This window comes from Pygocentrus nattereri, chromosome 1, assembly GCF_015220715.1.
Source record: "Pygocentrus nattereri isolate fPygNat1 chromosome 1, fPygNat1.pri, whole genome shotgun sequence".
NCBI classification, from domain to species: domain Eukaryota; kingdom Metazoa; phylum Chordata; class Actinopteri; order Characiformes; family Serrasalmidae; genus Pygocentrus; species Pygocentrus nattereri.
The window spans coordinates 3,416,128-3,431,609 of record NC_051211.1 but is presented as its reverse complement, the minus strand read 5'-3'; the positions used below and the strand labels follow the sequence as shown (position 1 = coordinate 3,431,609).

The window sequence follows — 15,482 nt, the reverse complement described above, 5'->3', positions numbered from 1 at the left end:
GAAAGCTAACCTCGATCCCTGTGAACTATCAAATTATAGACCTCTCAAATCTCCCCTTTATATCGAAGATCCTGGAAAAAGTGGTAACCAAACAATTAAGCTCTTATTTGCATAGGAATAATCTACATGAAAAATTTCAGTCTGGTTTTAGGCCACATCATAGTACAGAAACAGCATTAGTAAAAATTATAAATGATCTTCTATTATTCACGGACCAAGGAAATGTGTCGTTGTTAGTCCTCCTTGACCTTAGTGCAGCATTTGACACAATAGACCACTCTATCCTACTAGATAGACTAGAAAACCTTGTAGGGGTAACAGGAACAGCTCTTTCCTGGTTCAGGTCCTACCTCACTGATCGATATCAGTTTGTTAATGTAAAGGGTGAATCATCTGTTCGTGCAAATGTAATGTATGGTGTTCCACAAGGCTCTGTTTTAGGACCTATATTATTCACAATATATATATGCTACCACTAGGCACCATTATCAGTAAACACGGCATAAATTTCCACTGCTATGCCGATGACACCCAGTTATATATATCAAGCAAACCAAATGACAAAATTAAACTTGGCATGATTGAGGACTGTATAAAAGACATAAAAGATTGGATGTCAAGCAATTTTCTGCTACTTAACTCAGACAAAACAGAGGTCCTGCTTCTGGGTTCAAAATTAGCCAGAAACAAACTGTCTAATTTAACACTTAATCTCTCAGTTTCATCAAGCTTATCTGTTAAAAATCTTGGTGTCATGATAGACGCTGATCTATCCTTCGACACACATATAACTAATATCTCTAGAACAGCCTTCCTGCATCTCCGCAACATTGCTAAATTAAGAAATGCATGATCCCTACAGGATGCAGAAAAGCTAGTTCATGCATTTATTACTTCAAGGCTAGATTATTGTAATGCCCTGCTGTCTGGATGTCCCAGCAAAAGCCTTAACAAGCTTCAGCTAGTCCAGAACGCTGCAGCCAGAAAGTTCGACCATATTAGTCCAGTTTTATCAAACCTGCACTGGTTACCAGTCAAATTTCACATCGATTATAAAATTCTATTACTGACACATAAAGCTCTAAACGGGCTCGCCCCTCAGTACCTGAGTGAGCTCCTCTCCCACTATGAACCATCATGCCTACTTAGATCACAAGGTGCTGGCTTACTACTGGTACCTAGAATTAATAAAGTTACATCAGGAGGGGAAGAGCTTTCTCATACAAAGCCCCCCAGCTCTGGAATAATCTTCCTGCTAATGTTCGGGAATCAGACAGCCTCAATCTTTAAGTCTAGGCTAAAAACTTTTGTACAGTCAAGCATTTGGTGATTAGTCTTCCCTGTCAGGTCTAGACCTGCTGGAGTCTCCACTGCTCTGTTTTACTGTAACCTGTGGTCAGCCACTCTTTACAGAACTGTTTTTTTCTTTCTTTTCTCTGCCGAGCTGATCAGCTGCCCATCCTGTGCGTCTGATGCTGTTGCCTCTTCTGCCTTGATTGGTGCCGCTGCTCACCAGCCTTCCGGACCAGTTTGACCACCACTGAACTTCTTGCTTTACAGAGCTGTGCAATCCTCACCCTCAGATCTTTTCTTTTCCCACTTTACTATAATACTTCATACTAATAATGTTTGCTATCTGGTGTCGACCAGAGGAGGATGGGTTCCCCTTCTGAGTCTTGGTTCCTCTCAAGGTTTCTTCCTCTTTTAGGGAGTTTTTCCTTGCCACCGTCGCCACTGGCTTGCTCATGGGGGCTCGGACCCGGATTTTCTCTCCTTTTCTTTTCTCTTCTCTCTGTAATACTGATTGTTTTGTAAAGCTGCTTTGTGACAACACCTGTTGTAAAAAGCGCTATATGAATTAATTTTGCTTGCTTGATTTCAGTGGATCATGGCTCAGTTATGTTCCCTGACTAAGGGACTGAGATGGAACCCCAATAAAATGGTTTTGTTTGAGAGTGTAGACTGAACAGCTTGTGGCACAACACAAAAGCATGTGGACTTGTTTGAAGTCAAAAACTGAAGTACCTGAAGAACAGACCAACATGCAAAAACAGTGTAGTTCAAAATGAGCCTTTCTGAACGCTCATTGCACCACCAGACTTTTAATAAGGCACATTTAAATGAACGAGTCTCAAAACATTGAATTTAAAAGTGCTTGACTTTTAATTGAGAATATGAGTTCAACACATCTGCAGCTGTGGTAGATGAAGACTGGAAGGGAAGTAAAAAGAAAGTGTTAGTGTTCATTAAATACATCAAAACATTTAACCAGTGATTATGAATAGGGAAAAAAAAAAAAAAAAAAAAAGCAGTACAAAGCACAGAGTTTCTCAACTCCATTACTGTGTGTGAGCTTGCATCAAGTGCTATATTTGAGCCTATTAAACTACAAATCCTGGCCAGAGAGTTGGAGCTGGCTTCTCAGACGCAGTTTAAGCTTGGAATAAATAAAGTATTTAGCATTAACTATACAATTTGCATTGTGAGTTTTGGGGATTTGGACCTCTCTGGTAGAAGTGTGTAACTGCAGGGGGTGTGGTATCTGCAAGGTGGGAGGGGCCTGTTAAACCATTACAACTGCTTTAGGGTGGATACATTACAGCAGACAAAGTGGAGAGACGGAGTCACTCAAACAGAAGCGAGTCATCAGATGAGAACATGCCAAAAGCCAGCGTTAGCAAGTTTGCTGAAAGACTGTCTATTCAGCAGTTAGACACCAGATAAAAGAGAAGATGCTCTTTATGATCTGGTTTACCAGCAAAGGTAAGAGTTGAATCCTCACTGCTGGCAAAACCCAAAAATAAATAGTTAAAATAAAGCTGATAGATTTGCATACAAACCATGTGTATGAATAATTATTAAAAAACACACCTTGCCATCAAAGCAGGTCTCCTTACACGGAGTCTGGGACGGCATACAGACCTCGGTAGAGCACATGAAGTAGATCTGTGAAAGGAGGGAAAGACATTGAGCATCTGAGACCTATTAAATCATCTCAGAACAGAAGGGGGATTACTGCACCTCCTCATTGAGGTATTTATTGGTGGACTTGTCCATAAACTGGAAGGCCTTCACTTCAAAACGCCGCACGTGGGGATCCTGCGATTGGCCGGCCACGTAGAGGATCGAGATGTTGTCGGAATCGAGAGGGTTGGGGCAACTGCAGGACAAAAACCAAAGAAGCCTAGAGTGGATGCAATACAATCCGACACTGCCGCCTCTAACCAGGCCAATCAGGCAGTGTATTCATAACCATTTCATTCAATAACAGTTTAAGGGTGGGTGTTCCCATCACTGAACTCAGACTCAAGAACAGTATTTTACAGCAAGCCACTCTGAATGACTGCATATAGAAGCGGCAATAATAGAATATGGCCTCATTAGAGCTGGACACAGCCTGGATCCTTACATCACTTTAGTCTGTACAGAATAAGGGGATGATTGTCACATGTGGGGTGTTTCCAAGGTAATTAGTGTGGTCACTGATGGCTCTTCAAGGGGGTCAACAGTGCTGCTACTGATACAAGCCCAACATGGTAACTAGACTCAGCATGGCTACTCAGGTCCAGCACAGCTCACTCAAAGGAAACGACATGCATTGCAGTTTTAAATGCATGATTGCCACAGCCTTCTACTTCAAACCTACCCCTCATACAGCAGCACCAAGGCACTCTTAGCAGAGCGAGGGTAGGCCACGCAGTAGTGCACCACCAGAGTGGCTTTAGGGTTGGGAGCGTTTATTCGCAGTTCCAGGTACACAGGTTTACCCAGGAGAACTTTCAGGGGCTGGTGATCCTCAGAGCAGAATTTGGTGAAGGTCTCATCTGCAAAAAATAAAAAGGATTTAGGAATGGGTTTAACAGGAGTTCAGTTAATGTGCATTTGAAACAGAGTGGAAGAAGTGTGTTATGTAGGCAGATATACACAGCCACTTCATTAGGTGCTAGTAAAAGGTTGGACCCCCCTTTTGCCTTCAGAACTGCCTTAATTCATCTGGAACCAGTCTGCCCATTCTCCTCGGACCGCTCACATCAACAAGGCATTTTCGTCCACACAACTGCCGCTCACTGGATATCTCCCCTTTTTCAGACCATTCTCTGTAAACCCTAGAGATGGTTGTGCGTGAAAATCCCAGTAGATCAGCAGTTTCTGAAATACTCAGACCAGTCCGTCCGGCACCAACAACCATGCCACGTTCAAAGTTGCTTAAATCCCCTTTCTTCCCCATTCTGATGCTTGATCTGCACTTCTTGACCACCTCTACATGGCTGGTGAGTGCAAGCTGTAGTAACCGATCAACTAGGGGCATTATTTACTATTCTTCAAGTTATTCTATGCAGGTATAGAAGTGAGTGTCCCTCCACAACTGCTGGGCACTCTGGGGGCACATTAAAAACACATGCCAGTTGAGGAGCAAAGAGGGAAAGTGTATGCAGAGTTAGAGCAGTTCTGAAACCTAAAGCTAAAAAAGTCACCCAACATCATGATCTCATCTTTAGCCCAGAGGACACAGCATCCATGGTTTCCAAAGAGAATTTGATCTGTTGGACTACTGGACACTTTTCCGCTTCAACTCAAATGAGCTCAGGCCCAGAGAAGGTGGCAGCATTTCTGGTTCTTCACATGGTAGAGTTTTAACTTTCATTTGTTAACACAGCGATGAAGTGGGTTGCTCTTAAGAAGAAAATATTTTACCCTGCGCAATCCGAAGCTGGACTCCATACAGTCCCTTGGCCCTCACCAAGGCTGGCAGGCTGGCACTCTTCACCATGTATCCAGCACTAGCCCAGCCCTTCATCAAACGGCTTTGAGAAGCCTGCGGCGCCAGAGGGTCTGCAAGGACCGGAGAGTCCGCAAGGTCCAAACTGCCCTTTGAGTAGCGACACTCAACCATAAGCCTGAAAGGAAACAGCATTTAATGTTAGCTACACACCACAGATTCAAAAGACATCAGAATACCAGATTAGACGTTTAACAGTATTATATACCAGCATTATGTTACACATTGCATGTGCAAACCGTAACATGACATGTTTACAGACTGGCCTGCACCATTTTGATGAAAAACCTTCAAAACATCCTGGCTCAACTTGCATTTTTTATTTTCCAAGTAAAACATCCTCTACAGCTTCAATGTGGCATTAATGCAGGTTGAGAAAAATACAATATAAAATGTGCCATTACTTTTTAATGCAGTTATTTGCTGAACTTGCCTTTGAAGAATGTTGCCTTTGCAAATTAAGATCAAGATTAAGTGACCCTTATAAGTCCCACCATGGGGAAATTTCACCTCTGCATTTAACCCATCCGTGAAGTGAACCACCACACACACACGGGGCAGTGAGCACACTTGCCCGGAGCGGTGGGCAGCCCAATCCGCAGCACCCGGGGAGCAATTGGGGGTTAGGTGTCTTGCTCAAGGACACCTCAGTCATGTGCTGTCGGCTCTGGGGATCGAACCGGCGACCTTCCGGTCACAAGGCTGGATCCCTAACCTCCAGCCTATGACTGCCCCAACATGGAAAATATGCAAAATTGGTCATGTTAGCCCTCCTTCCAAAGCCACAGGCCCAAAACACCCAATTAGTCACCACAATTAAACCTGAACAAGCTGGCTACAACACCTCATTCGTAAAAAATGCGCTGTTAAAAGCCAATAGTGACCAACTTGAGAAACACTCAAAGCAAAACGCTTCCTCAAAACTACAACGCAGACATTGAACATCCAGATTACATACAAGATAAGCCACAGCTAGCTGGTATATTAGTGTTAGAATAAGCCAAGTCAAAGTTCATTTATATACTATATTATATAACTATCAACTACAGAATTCTGGAAAACCTCACCCATTTGAAAAAAACCTAAATACTTACCAGTCCAACAGAAAATGAGGCATTCAGGCACTTTTCCACAGTTCCACTTCCATTTTTCTTTAGCATTCAAGTTGTTGGAACCTGGGCAACTTCCCCTGCCATTTTTATGAGCAGAGCTGGGCGATATGGCCAAATTTTTTTCACAAAATATATTCATATGTTTGATATCAATACATGTCACAATAAAGGTCAAATCATTTCTTTCCAGCTCCTGGGTGGGTAAACCGGTTTAAACCATCCTTTATGGTCAGAACACGACAAACACCCACTCAAACAGTGGAACATTTCACAGATGCCATGGGACAGCGGGAGACAGTGTCCGATTAGTCGTTTTTACCAGCTGGAAAAGCACGGCTGCAGTTTTTGTAACTCAATTTAAGACAAAAAAAAAGATTTTTAGCCGTCTGGTGAGGAGTGCGCTGCCATCCCATTACAAAGGGGGAAACAAGGGCCCCAACAACAACAACGCTAAACATCGCAGCATTGACACCAGCTAGCAGAAGTCTGGATATCGCTGTTCTATGGGAGCAGTTTAAGGGGTGAACCTCAATACATCGGACGCTCACCATGTAAAAGCTTTAACTGCAGTGTGTCTCACGCAAGACAGTCTTCCCTTTAGGTCCATTTAAACTGAAGTCAGTGTTAGCGTCTCATTTGATCTACAGTATCAATACAACCCCCCCCGACTCACCTGACAGGATTATCCCTGATTATGATGCCGTACTGCAGGATGCGCTTCCTGATTGGCGACTGCACTTCAGCCAAGTAAACTGTTGTTTCTCCAATTTGCTGATTAAGAAAAAGCTCAAATTAGTCCTTAATTACAGAGTTAAAGTCAAAGGGGCACGTTACAAAAGGTCACAGCTGGAAAATCTCACATAAGAACGCGTTCCACACTCCGTCACCCCAAACTTGAAAACGGCAAAGTCTCTGTTGGCAATGACGGGTTTACAGCTACTCCTCCCCACCGCCATCAGACGTGCAGGGTTTATGGGCAAACCAGCAACGTTGGAGGGAACGACAAAGATGAACTGCCCGTCAGCCAAACATACTTAAATGGGAGAGGGAGAAGAATGGATAGGTCAAACTTGGCTGCATAGAAACAGAGCGAGGAAGTACAGTTCAACAATCTGTAAAATGTAGTGAATAAAAAAAAAAAAGGGTCATTAAAAAACCCCAAAAACCCACTCCATATTTACTACATCTACATATTTCTGGAAAACTGGCCATATGAAATTATACACCACCCAAGAGAAGCTGAAAAACTGAAATTTATGACTAAATTACAATTTCTATAATTGTGTACAAGTTATACTCCTGTATATGGAATAACTGTACTCATTGTGAGTTTTGAGAATTAAACCCTTCCAGCAGAAGCACCACATTCCTAAAAACCTGAAAAAGATGCAAGAACAGCTGCACAATCCCTTGAAAAATGTACAAATACTTGGTGGACCAAGCAGATTTAGTCGCTGCACTTTGATGTTAATCAATTTCAAACTGTTTAAAATGTGCATTTGCACCCTTGCTCTACATGCAACAAATACTGTATGGATCAATTTACCATCCATGGGGTAGTAACAGGCGAAAGTCGCCTCGTCTCTGCAGCATCCTTTCCTCAGACACTCGGCAGCTGTAGTCCCAGGACGACCACACGGCAATCTCTGACCACTAGGAAAGCTGCAGCCTGCAAGGAATGTGGCATTAGACTGTTCAGAATGAATTTAGTACATTATACATCCTTAAACAATACAACCACTACCAAATAAGTCACTGTATATGGGCTAGTGTACCAATTAAAGGAAAAACTGGAGGCAGCAATTCAACGGCATCAGTGGTAGAGTCAATTTTACTCAATATGCTATTAAACCAGAAAATTAGGCATCAATATTTTAAACATCAAAATATTACATAATACTCTCACTTTTGGCCAAAATGCAAGGACAAGTGTATTGCTACTGTCATAAAAATTTCTTAAATTTACAGAAGAAGGACAACACTAATTTAAGTCGATAGAAGCAGAGTTTTACTGGGGTCCCAACTCTTGCTTACATATGTACATACAACTTCTGAAACTTCTCAGGGGCCCCTTTAGTGCCCTTCTGCAGCCCCCTGGGGTCCAGTTTGAGAACAGCTGATGCAAAGAATCAATTTGAACATCTGCACAGCCTTCTGAAAGTGGGTCATGCAGTCCTGTTAGCAGCAGCACAGAGAGCCTCACCTTTTTTGAAGTTTGAATGCAGCGCAAGAGATGAGGGCATGGCCATCACCTGCATACTGGTTGGTGTAGGGGACAGTTGTTCCCATTGGGCAGTGGGCAGTGGAACCCCTGGTGAAGGGGACAGTTGTTCCCATTGGGCAGTGGGCAGTGGAACCCCTGGTGAAGGGGACAGTTGTTCCCATTGGAGAGTGGGCAGTGGAACCCCTGGTGAAGGGGACAGTTGTTCCCATTGGGAAGTGGGCGGTGGAACCCCTGGTGTAGGGAACAGTGGACCAAATTCAGGAGAGGACAGTGGCACCAATCGGGGAGAGGAGAGTCGATCCCCTGGTGTAGGGAACAGGATACAACCATTAATGAATAAGTCACTGTATATAGGCTAGTGTACCAATTAAAAAGGCATTAAAAACTGGAGGCACCAATTCAATTGCATCAACGGTAGAATCAATTTTATATTCAATATAAAAAAAGAGGCATGTTGAATAAAGATTAGTCACTCATTTTTGGCCAAGACAACTAAAAGGACAAACAGCACTGCTGTTGGGGAAAAAACCTTGCATCTCAAATGCCAAGTTTACAGGAAAAGGACAACACCAATAGTTAATAATACAAGACCAAGATCGGGGCATTGTTTTGGTCCATTCCTCATGAAGTTTACAAAGTATATAAAAGGACAAGCATTTTCAAATAACAAACTGAAGAACGATAAAAATGGAGATACAAGGTTCCGACAGCAGTGATATCCACCTAGTCTCAGGTAGCAAGCTCAATAGGGAGCAACCGAGCTCTGGAGTGATCAGAGGTCTCCCAAGCTTTCCACCCAGTTTGATTTTTCAGCAAAACATACTGTAGAGCGAGACAGTCAGTGAGGCAACTTTATGTAGGCTACTGTGGCCAGGGAAGTGATCAGAAAACATGGATTCAATGACGGATGGGTGGGCGAATACTTCTGGAAAGTACATTTTCATATTGGACAAGCTTGACCTTGAGCTTCCTTTATCTAGCTAAACTGAGAAATTAGATTTACAGCAGTAACATCTGCACAGCCTTCTGAAAGCAAGTCATGCAGTACTGTTCGCAGCAGAACAGGGAGGCTCACCTCGTTGTTTGCATTTTGAACGACGCCCAAGAGACGAGGGCACCGCCGGCACATGCATACTGGTTGGTGTGGGAGACGGTTGTTCCCATTGGAAAGCCGGCAGTGGAACCCCTGGTGTAGGGAACAGCGGATCAAATTCAGGAAAGAACAGCAGATCCAATGGGGAAGGATCAGGTTGGGGAACGGACACTGGTTCCCCTGCGGTAGGGGACAGCGGATAAGGAAAGTACCGCTGCACTGCTTGGGGAGAGGATATCTTGACAGCAGGGTAGGACAGAACAGGATGGCGTGAAGATCGTGGTTTTTTTGAAGAGGGCGCATCACTGGGGTTACTGCAGGACACCGTGACGATCTCAAGCTGCCCAGTGCCTTTACGATACAGGAATCTCAGAGTGTAGCTGCCCTCCTGCAAACATTCATACATGATCATTTACCTGTATAGTTGATCTAGTTTATTAATGCTGATAAATTAAGAACCTGTATATAAACTTGCCCACCTCAACAGTGACGGGACAGGCAGCGAAGTGGACGTGAAGAACAACCCTCCCGTTTTCCCTGGTTAGAGAGTAGTCACAGGCCTCTGGAAGGCTGAAGACGGGATACATTCCTGACGAATCTGAGAAAGAACTCACTGTAACTCAGCATGTCCACGCCAATAAAGCTTCCATCAACCGATCTGGAAAACTTGCATCAGGGCAAACAGCGTTTAGGAGATTTTAGTAGAGGTTAAAAGTGTTTAGGGGAGTTCAGGAGCTCCTTTTCCGTTCCACTAACTGAGCTACATGTAAAGTAAAACCGATAGAGTTGTCCTCCTCAAAGCTTCGGAAGAGGAAAGTAATCTTTTCCCCTCTGTGGCAAAGAGAGAGATTTAAGAAGGACATCAATAATTTGGAGAAAAAGGGATTAGAGTTGCATTTATCTCCAGCTGGTTTCTTGATACGATTAATCTGCAACGACAAACTGTGAAACACCCCGTTCCACCTTAAATGCAGCAGCAGTTACGTTCTGGCGCATCAGGTACAATTTGAGGAGGAAAGGGGAAGTTTGAACAAGAAGCTGGTCGAAGGGAGAGATGTTTTACAATAAACTGTTCTACTTTTGAAGAGAAGTTTCCTCCCAGAGATGTGAGAAAAGCAGCTGTTACTCAGCTGAGCTGAAGCTTAAACTAGGGCACAGTTTGACTGCTAGTATATAGCATTATATACTGGTATATTAGAACACACTGATGCGCAGGACATAGCTGGCGTTGCGGCTCCCAACATGGTGTGATTTCCATTAAAAGGGACAAAATGGCTCTTAACATCTGGGCACCCACCGCTTGTGTAGAGGAACATGTAGGTGAAAAACGTTAAACAGAACCGCTCCCTGCACACCTCGGATGAAAAACGTAGGACTGATCGAAACAGCTTGCTTACCAAAGACCTGCATCTCAGAGAGAGAGCCTGGGGGCAAAACTACCTCCATAGCATCTTCACCACAAAACACCAAGTATCTCTGGCCTTCTGCCGAGCCACCCTGCTGCTCTGCGCCTCCTTCATCTAAGGTGCCTTCGCTTGGGTCGACGGCCTGCTCTGAATTCAGGGTATCGATCATCACGCTGCCCTGCCTCAGGCCACAAGCAAGAGTCAGAAGCAGGAGCAGGACGACGGCAGATTGCGATGAGGTCATGTTTGAGGTCAAAGGCCCCAAAACCGGTGTGAACTCGCTGCAGCTCCCGACAGCCTTTAATAGTCTTGCGAGTCGATTCCGGAAAAAGTCGGTTCTCTGATTCCAGGCACTTTGGAGTTGATTGCACGCCGTGACGTCATGCTCGGGCATAATAGCGTCGTATGTGCTTAATGTCGTACGTTTTATATCGCTGCACCTCGCGGTTCGCCGTGGTTTCGCTGTCTTTGGGATCAAGAATCGAGAAAACTGTGGTGAGGAATCGATTCATAGAGACGACTCCATTGATAGCCATCACGTGGAATCGGAACCGGAGTCGACTCCTTCAGCAGGTGCGTGCGAGAAGATGAAGAACACCTGGCTACAATGAAAATGTGCACACACTTAAAATGTTCCCTCTCCTTTCTTTCTTTCTTATTTTGGTTTTGTCTGATTTGGTGTTATATAGAACCCTTTTCAAAACCATTCTATACAGAACCATATGCAACTCATTCTCCATCAATTTCCTGCTGAAAAGAACAATTTAGTCATGCAAAGGCTTTTTTCAACACTCATGTTTCTATATAAAATCTAAAGACCTAAAGAATCTAAATTCCTAAAGAACCTTCAAAGAGCCATCTTTTTGTAAGAGTGGACTCAATGGTCAGTGGTCAAGCAGGGTTATGGTTCACCAGCCAACAGGTTGGTGTACTGTGATCCTAAAGCCCTCCCAACATCATAAATCATGATTAAAATTATTACGGTGCTCTGTGACGCATTTGGGAACAAAACCATCATTTTATTTCCTGCCTTTCTTCTCTGTGTCGCAGGAACAAGCACATCACGATTGACCTCGGGACTGGTAACAAGATCAACTGGACCATGGAGGACAAGCAGGAGATGATAGACATAATGGAGACCATCTACAGGGGAGCCAGGAAATGACGAGGTCTGGTGGTGTCCCCCAAAGACTACTTCACCAAATACAGATACTGATGCCCCCTCTTTCATTCATTCTCCAGTCTACTCATTGCCATGTCCTCTTCCCGGATTCCTCCATGGGACTGTTTTCATGTGGACAGTGAAGCGGCCTTGTGTAGGATTTTATTTAAAGGACTCCCCCAGTGTTGCAGTTACCATCAGAAACTGCTCCAGCACACCTTTTCTGTTTTTCCTCTGTGTTGTGAATAAATATTTCTAAGAAAAAAAAAAAGTGTTGAAGGAAATTCTGAGGAATGCAGTGTTGGGAAGTCAGTGTGTGAGCTGCTGTGTTTGCTAAGCCGTTTTTAGTTCATCTGCTACAGCGAAGAGGCTTTGTCACATTAAGTGAAACCTCAGTTTATCCAGCTTAAGTTAAAACTGACCAGTAGTTATGAACTCGATGGAGCAGCTATAATACAAAACTCACTAAACTCAGGTTTACACACACGTTCCTTAAAAGACTGTCTAAGAAAAGGGGTCACAGTCTAGAACACATTCATGCTCTATCCTCATGTTTGGAGGACCAGATTGATCCAGCAAACACACACCTGTTATGCTTCCATACTTGGAATGAAGGTTCTGTTGGTACATTTCTTGTTCATTGAGGTACAGTGTAAGTGTTCCCTCAAGAGGTTCTGCAGTGGTTCTAATTGTGAACCTTAAAATCAGTTTCTCCAGGTGAAAAGTTGGTATTTGGACCTTTTTCATAACCGAATGTTTTAAAACAGAACAGTAGAATAAAAGCCTGGAGGCGAGGCGGGGTGTGTGGACTCAGTACAGCTTAGAACAGATCATTTAAGCGGTCGGGGTGGAGGTATAGCAACCATCCATACTAAAGCTTTAGGCGTGAACCAGAAAGTAGGACCTACATTTTCATCTTTTGAAGTTCTTGTACTTAATATACTTGAGCAAGGAACAAATAAACATTCATTTTTATTAATCACAATTTACAGGCCACCCGGTCCGTATTCTCAGTTCTTACAGGAATTCGCTGAGTTTCTATCAAGCCTAATAACGTTTTCAAGTAAAATATTAATTGTCGGAGATTTTAATGTCCACATTGACAACCCTCACGACACATTAAGTAAGGCATTCATATCTATCATAGACTCCATGGGATTCACCCAAATTATAAAAGGGCCCACACACTACCTCAACCACACTCTAGACTTAATACTGACCTTTGGTGTAGACATAGTTAACTTAGCCATTCTCCCCCAGAGCAAAGCCGTCTCAGACCATTACTTAATCTCATACAAAATCCAGTTTAGTGGTAATGTGCGTTCATCACCATGTTATCAGGTTAAGAGGACTATAAGTTCCTCCACAGCTGGCAGCTTTATCAGAAACCTCCCGCAGTTATCAACTTCAGTCAGCAGTCCATCTAATCCTACTGAATTAGATACTATGACCAAATTCCTAGAGGATACTCTTCGATCTACGTTAGACAGTGTAGCTCCATTAAAAAGCAAAATAGTACGGCAGAAAAAACTCGCCCCTTGGTCTAACGATCACACTCGAGCTTTAAAACAGACTGCCAGACAACTAGAGCGAAAATGGCGTCCGACTAAATTAGAAGTGTTCCAGTCCGCCTGGAAGGAGAGCCTTATAGACTATAGAAGAGCTCTTACTGCAGCATGCTCAGCCTATCTCTCCTCTCTCATAGAAAACAATAAGAACAATCCTAGACTATTATTTAGCACAATTTCTAAACTAACAGAGAACAAAAGAGTCACTGAACCCCAGATGACCAGATGGCCTATAGCAGCAATGATTTTATGAATTTCTTTAGTGATAAAATCGAAAAAATTAGACCGAAAATTCTGAATGCACAGTTAAACTCCACAAACATGCTGGCTTATAAATCCAGTCTAGACCCTGAGAATATTAGAGTCACTGCAGATAGGCTGGAATCGTTTACATTACTCCAAGAAAATGAACTAGTCAAAATAGTTTCTTCTGCAAAACCATCGACCTGTATTCTAGACCCAATTCCTACAGGTCTACTCAAGGAAATCTTATCAGAAATAACTAAGCCTATTCTGTCAATAATAAACTCCTCTCTTAGTCTCGGATATATATCACAAAAATTTTTAAACTTGCAGTAATTAGACCGCTGATTAAGAAAGCTAACCTCGATCCCTGTGAACTATCAAATTATAGACCTCTCAAATCTCCCCTTTATATCGAAGATCCTGGAAAAAGTGGTAACCAAACAATTAAGCTCTTATTTGCATAGGAATAATCTACATGAAAAATTTCAGTCTGGTTTTAGGCCACATCATAGTACAGAAACAGCATTAGTAAAAATTATAAATGATCTTCTATTATTCACGGACCAAGGAAATGTGTCGTTGTTAGTCCTCCTTGACCTTAGTGCAGCATTTGACACAATAGACCACTCTATCCTACTAGATAGACTAGAAAACCTTGTAGGGGTAACAGGAACAGCTCTTTCCTGGTTCAGGTCCTACCTCACTGATCGATATCAGTTTGTTAATGTAAAGGGTGAATCATCTGTTCGTGCAAACGTAATGTATGGTGTTCCACAAGGCTCTGTTTTAGGACCTATATTATTCACAATATATATATGCTACCACTAGGCACCATTATCAGTAAACACGGCATAAATTTCCACTGCTATGCCGATGACACCCAGTTATATATATCAAGCAAACCAAATGACAAAATTAAACTTGGCATGATTGAGGACTGTATAAAAGACATAAAAGATTGGATGTCAAGCAATTTTCTGCTACTTAACTCAGACAAAACAGAGGTCCTGCTTCTGGGTTCAAAATTAGCCAGAAACAAACTGTCTAATTTAACACTTAATCTCTCAGTTTCATCAAGCTTATCTGTTAAAAATCTTGGTGTCATGATAGACGCTGATCTATCCTTCGACACACATATAACTAATATCTCTAGAACAGCCTTCCTGCATCTCCGCAACATTGCTAAATTAAGAAATGCATGATCCCTACAGGATGCAGAAAAGCTAGTTCATGCATTTATTACTTCAAGGCTAGATTATTGTAATGCCCTGCTGTCTGGATGTCCCAGCAAAAGCCTTAACAAGCTTCAGCTAGTCCAGAACGCTGCAGCCAGAAAGTTCGACCATATTAGTCCAGTTTTATCAAACCTGCACTGGTTACCAGTCAAATTTCACATCGATTATAAAATTCTATTACTGACACATAAAGCTCTAAACGGGCTCGCCCCTCAGTACCTGAGTGAGCTCCTCTCCCACTATGAACCATCATGCCTACTTCACAAGGTGCTGGCTTACTACTGGTACCTAGAATTAATAAAGTTACATCAGGAGGGGAAGAGCTTTCTCATACAAAGCCCCCCAGCTCTGGAATAATCTTCCTGCTAATGTTCGGGAATCAGACAGCCTCAATCTTTAAGTCTAGGCTAAAAACTTTTGTACAGTCAAGCATTTGGTGATTAGTCTTCCCTGTCAGGTCTAGACCTGCTGGAGTCTCCACTGCTCTGTTTTACTGTAACCTGTGGTCAGCCACTCTTTACAGAACTGTTTTTTTCTTTCTTTTCTCTGCCGAGCTGATCAGCTGCCCATCCTGTGCGTCTGATGCTGTTGCCTCTTCTGCCTTGATTGGTGCCGCTGCTCACCAGCCTTCCGGACCAGTTTGACCACCACTGAAC

General features: G+C 43.0%; 1 protein-coding gene across 2 annotated transcripts; it reads right to left on the bottom strand.

The window, feature by feature from the left end:
• Nucleotides 1-2,139: 2,139 nt before the first annotated feature.
• Nucleotides 2,140-11,024, bottom strand: LOC119263117 (zona pellucida sperm-binding protein 1-like). 2 transcript variants are annotated; one of them, XM_037537344.1, is made up of 13 exons: nucleotides 10,607-11,024; nucleotides 9,689-9,807; nucleotides 9,192-9,597; nucleotides 8,255-8,419; nucleotides 8,096-8,206; nucleotides 7,439-7,561; nucleotides 6,753-6,925; nucleotides 6,566-6,663; nucleotides 4,696-4,898; nucleotides 3,647-3,824; nucleotides 3,022-3,160; nucleotides 2,872-2,946; nucleotides 2,140-2,211 (listed from the first exon to the last, which is right to left on the bottom strand). In XM_037537344.1, exons 1-13 carry the CDS (start codon nucleotides 11,007-11,009, stop codon nucleotides 2,146-2,148), a joined length of 2,259 nt encoding a protein of 752 aa, XP_037393241.1. In that variant the 5' UTR covers nucleotides 11,010-11,024; the 3' UTR covers nucleotides 2,140-2,145. The 2 variants fall into 2 exon arrangements, with proteins under 2 accessions (XP_037393241.1, XP_037393240.1); XM_037537343.1 differs by having other exon boundaries at nucleotides 8,096-8,419.
• Between the last annotated feature and the right edge of the window lie 4,458 nt (nucleotides 11,025-15,482).